We start from the raw sequence: 5322 nt of genomic DNA, 5'->3' as shown, positions 1-5322 counted from the left end.
ATAATCAACCTAATTTATATACAAAATCATAAATTATCCTTAACATTAGCATAACACATTTATCAAACATACCTCAACAACAATATTTATCAACATACCTAAAAAAATAATCAACATACTTCAACAAAAAATATGTAAACCATATCATATGCTTATGAAAAAACAACACAAACAACACATTTTATATACAAAATCACAAACTAACCTTAATATTAACACAATACATTTAACAAACACACCTCATCTTACAAAGAATGGAGTTTTGAAAAGAAACTGTTAACATACGTACCTTTACTTGAAATGATTTATGGAAAACAAAAACAAAGATATGTTGAAGTTATATCGGAGTTTCGTGACACCTTCCATTGATTCATACTAGTTTGAGAAGTTATGTTGGATTTTTGTGAAGTTAAGATGAAGTTTTGAGAGATTCGGAAGAGGCAAGAGAAGTTGGAGTTTCTCACATACAACACAGTATGTTCTGAAGTGAAGTAAGTTAGCTTAAATAGATAAACTATTTCATCCTTTTAACTTTGCAAATTTTGGTTCACATCGAACATTTCTAACATAATTCTGAAGTTGATGTCGCACCATCACTTCCAACACATCTACAAAATCATTTGGATAAAGTTCAACCATCATGAATAACTTTTTCACATCAAAAGTTGCAAATGACGACGAGGGAATCAAACATGAAACACATCGTAAAAACTCAGTATTCTCTTCATCAAACATAACATTCAGCTCATGCAACTGCAAATCTAAAACACTAAATAAATAATCATGCTTATAATGATGCAAATTAGAAACAATATACGTTGTAGCGTATCATCTAGGTTTCTTCCCTTGTAATACCATGCATCATCCATATCAGGCAAATCAATATCATGCTTATTGCAAATTTCCATAAGCTTAGATATAAGTTCTATCCATCCATCATTCCACATTTCTTGTAATTCATGTTTGGTAACAATGATAAGTCATTGTTCCGTTACAAAACCATAAATTGTTGGAGATTTAGTGGTGTGGTGAAGAATAATGGATCCGAGTTTTCGATGCGAAGGAGTAGGGGATTGATCTGCAAGGTTATCACTTCAAAGCTCAAATCGGTATGTGAAGAAGAATATTGAATGAAATTTGAAATTAAAATTATGTACCTGAAATTAATGTGCATTCTCTTTATATAATGAAGTGTTATAAAACCCACTATTTGATAGACGCGTGATGAAAGAAGTCATTAGATATATCTTAGATTTATATTATCCGTATGTAATTCTCCCATACTACGAATATTCTAAACGAATTGTAACACCTTCTACCTAATATTGGATATATATATATATATATATATATATATATATATATATATATATATATATATATATATATATATATATATATATATATATATATAATTCTGATGTGTGTAGCCATACTATGCCTCAAGGTTTTTATAAGCGATGTCCGAATCTTTACGAGAAAATGGACAAAATGAAGGATCATTTTCTTGAGCTGCGCAAGGAATTGAAGACGTTGAGAGGGAAGGATTTGTTTGGGAAGAGTGCTACTGAGTTATGTCTGGTGCCGAATGTGAAGATTCCGGTGAAATTCAAAGTGTTTGACTTTGAAAAGTACAGAGGGAACACATGTCCGTTCAATCATCTAGTGATGTATGCCCGCAAGATATCTACCCAAAATGACAATGATCAAATGTTAATTCACTATTTCCAAGACAGTTTGACCGGTGTTGCGCTACGTTGGTATATGGGGTTGGACAGTGCAAGCTTTCACACTTTGAACGACTTGGGAGAAGCTTTTGTCAAGCAGTATAAGTACAACATGGATATGGCACCTGATATAGACCAGCTGAGGTCTATGTCTCAGAAGGATAAAGAAACATTCAAAGAGTATGCACAAAGGTGGAGAGAATTGGCTGCTCAGATCACTCCTCCTCTAGAGGAGAAAGAGATGACAAAGATCTTTCTGAAGACCCTGAGTTCATTTTATTATGAACGTATGATTGCTAGTGCCCCCAGTGACTTGTATATTCTTTTCTCATCATCCCATTCGTGTTTGCACAATAAATATTTCATAAACAAATAAACTTTTTATACAACAAGTGTGAAAAGGGCTCCCTAGGAGTACCTAGGACGTTTTGGGTGCCTAACACCTTCCCATTGCGTAATTTACCCCTTACCCCGATCTCTGATCTTTCATTAGTTTTCTATGTGTAAAACTTCTTAGGCTTTTGTTCGCTTTTTAGCCATTCCTTTGGATAAATAAAAGTGCGGTGGCGACTCGATTTCTTTGTATGCTTTGCTTTTGGTTTAATCAATAAATCATAAAGTGACGAATACACCGCTACAGAAAAGTGGCGACTCTGCTGGGGACAAATCCTTGGTGGTATTGCCTACTTTTCACCCTTGTTGTGTGATATTGTTATTTGTTATATGACATATTTTTGTATAATTTGGGATAACTGTATTGATTGTAATGTTTGAATTGCTTGATATACAATTGCTGTTTGCTTTGGTGATCTCTGTGAGATGAGTTCTATACCCAAACTCGAGTGCACCTTAGGATAGGAGAATGGCATAGTCTTGTCGACTGGTGTGGAGTATTCCTTAGCCAGTTGACTTGCGAGTCCATTCACTTGGTGGAGATCATGTTGGATTTATAATGTCACACAAGTTATTTGTGGTTAGGCATTATTCTTTCAATCATGCGCCTTAGAAGCCAAGGACCTCAGTTTACCAAGCCCATCTTGGCCTATTTTTAGGACGTAGTGCGGAGGTCATTCATATGTCAGATCTGATGCGATTGTTACGCGATACTACACTCATAAGAGTTTCTCTTGAGAATATTGTTGGAATACGAGTATTCGTTCCTCCGATAATATCCGAAAGATGGGACGATGATTATGGGAACCTCTGGTAGAACATGTCTGGCAGGTTTAAACCCTAGTACACTCCCTTTGGGTGGTTCTTAACCGAGACTCCATGCTCGTGACTCTCAGCAAACCCGTGATTCATGGTTGAGTCGTTCAGACAACCTTAATATCAATGGAACTTGGGTGTTGATAAGGTAAAAACCATAATCCACTAAAACAGATGGTTGATATTAAGGATGTTTGAGCCGGTTCATGTACCGTTAATATCAATGGAACTTGGGTGTTGATAAGGTGAAAACCATAATCCACCAAAATGGATGATTGATATTAGGGATACAATGAGCTTTCCCATGACCTTTGTCTGGTGTGACTTGCTTGATCCTTGAGTGTGATTGTTGCATTCATGCATTCATGCATTCATCTGCATTCATGTCATCAGAAAAATGAGAAAATTTTCAAGGAACTTAAAAGGGTTTATTTGCAAAAATTTTCAGACATGGAAAGACCGAAAAGGCATACAAAGAAGTACAGCTTTAGACAACCTGATGTGGAAGAGTTAAGGAATCTGACATCTTATGTATTATATCCCTTGGGTTTCAAAGCTCGCTATGGGAAGCTTCTGCCTCTGTTGACTACTCAGGTTGATGAGGGACTGATGAGTACTTTGGCTCAGTTTTATGATCCTCTGTATCACTGCTTCTCCTTTCTGGACTTCCAGTTGCTGCCTACCTTGGAGGAGTATTCTCATCTGTTGGGTATTCCTATTCTGGATCAGGTGCCGTTCAGTGGCCTAGAGAGTATTCCGACCGCTCGCGAGATGGCGAATTTGTTGCACATAGATGAATCTTTGATTAAAGCTAATCTGACTACCAAAGGTGGAATTCAGGGTCTTCCTTCTGAGTTCCTCATCGCTCAAGCTACCTTTTATGGGAAGGCCAGGAGTGAGGATGCCTTTGAGGCTTTATTTGTGTTGCTCATCTATGGATTGGTATTATTTCCCAACTTCGATAAATTTGTGGATGTGAACGCCATTAGGATCTTCTCAGTTCTTAATCCCGTTCCGACTTTGTTGGGTGATGCCTATGTCTCTTTGCACCAGAGGAATGCAAAGGGTGGAGGAGTTATTGTGTGCTGTTTGCCTCTGCTGTATAAGTGGTTTATTTCTCACTTGCCGCAGACAGTCACTTTTAAGGAGAACAAGGGATGTCTACGGTGGTCTCAGAGACTTATGTCTCTCACTAATGATGATATCTCTTGGTATGATCGCGTGTATGATACTGTGCAGATTATTGATTATTGTGGTGAATTCCCTAATGTGCCTCTTCTTGGTACATGTGGAGGGATCAGCTACAATCCTATATTAGCACGTCGTCAGCTTGGGTTCCCCCTAAAGGATAAACCTCATAACATTCTGTTAGAAGGTGTGTTCTTTCAGGAGGGTAAATATCCCCAAGGCCTGAAAGCCAGGATGGTCCGCGTTTGGCGCAATATTCATAAGAAGGGTAGGAATGAATTGGGTCCGAAGAACTGCATTGCTTTGGAGCCATATACCTCTTGGGTCAGACAGAGAGCTGCTGTATACCTTATGCCATATGATCATCCGAGACCTACACCGTTGGATGTGGCTGGGACTTCAACCCTCCCCACCCAAGATGTAGAGGAGTTGAGAGAAGAGGACCTTTCACGTGCTTGGACCCGTGAAAGAGAAGAGTTGCTTCATCAGCTTAAGGAGAAGGACGCTCTGATTGAGTTTCTCGAGCACCAGGTGATTGATGATCCGGATGATACTTGGACTTCTCTGCTTCCTCAGTCTTCCAAGTTCTGGAAAAGGAAGTATGATCGACTTGCAAAAGAGAAAGCGGATATGGAAGCAACCTATGAGAGAGAGATCAAGAAGCTGTGTGCATCTCGTCTTCCAGTGTCCCGAGCTTCTAGGGATCCATAAGATGTTTATTTTCCCTTTCCCTTGTAATGATAAAAAATGTTGTACTTCTTTGTTTGAATATATTGATGAGATATTTTCCATATGAAATTAAAATGCTTTAAATATTCAAAAATTGCAAATAATGCCCTAAAAGGTTCCTTGAAAATAAAAATAAAGCATCTGCACAAACATTTCATGCATCATTTTGCATAAGCAGGTATCTTGTTCTTGGTCTTCTTGCCTGTGGCCTAACTCTGTGCTCTTCATTTATTTTGAAGACAAGCTGACTCACCGGTATTATACCAGAGCCAATTCTGCTAGAGTGATGGATCAGTTAGAACAAGTGAACAGAGAATTGAAGGAAGAGGTCGCTCGTCTGAGTGCTCTGATGGAGCAGTTTCTGTCTGCTCAGAATCAACCTTCTCCACCTCCTGCAACTCCTCCCCAGAGGACGGTTATATTTGAAGTCGCTGCTCCGACTGTGCCAGCCACCAGTGCTCACTTCATG

General features: G+C 38.4%; 1 protein-coding gene across 1 annotated transcript; it reads right to left on the bottom strand.

The window, feature by feature from the left end:
* Positions 1–519: 519 nt before the first annotated feature.
* LOC127122585 (uncharacterized) lies at positions 520–947 on the bottom strand. The gene is made up of 2 exons (XM_051052893.1): positions 856–947; positions 520–769 (listed from the first exon to the last, which is right to left on the bottom strand). The coding sequence occupies exons 1-2, from the start codon at positions 945–947 to the stop codon at positions 520–522; spliced, it is 342 nt and encodes a 113-aa protein (XP_050908850.1).
* Positions 948–5322: the final 4375 nt, after the last annotated feature.

The sequence above is a fragment of the Lathyrus oleraceus genome, chromosome 2 (assembly GCF_024323335.1).
Source record: "Lathyrus oleraceus cultivar Zhongwan6 chromosome 2, CAAS_Psat_ZW6_1.0, whole genome shotgun sequence".
Taxonomy (NCBI): domain Eukaryota; kingdom Viridiplantae; phylum Streptophyta; class Magnoliopsida; order Fabales; family Fabaceae; genus Lathyrus; species Lathyrus oleraceus.
This window is presented reverse-complemented; position numbering and strand designations above follow the sequence as displayed.

Coding starts and splice junctions, on each gene's coding strand:
- LOC127122585 (XM_051052893.1), bottom strand. CDS start 947: ATGTGGAATGATGGATGGATAGAACTTATATCTAAGCTTATGGAAATT. Junction 770..855: donor CCTGATATGGATGATGCATG/GTATTACAAGGG, acceptor TTATTTATTTAG/TGTTTTAGATTTGCAGTTGC.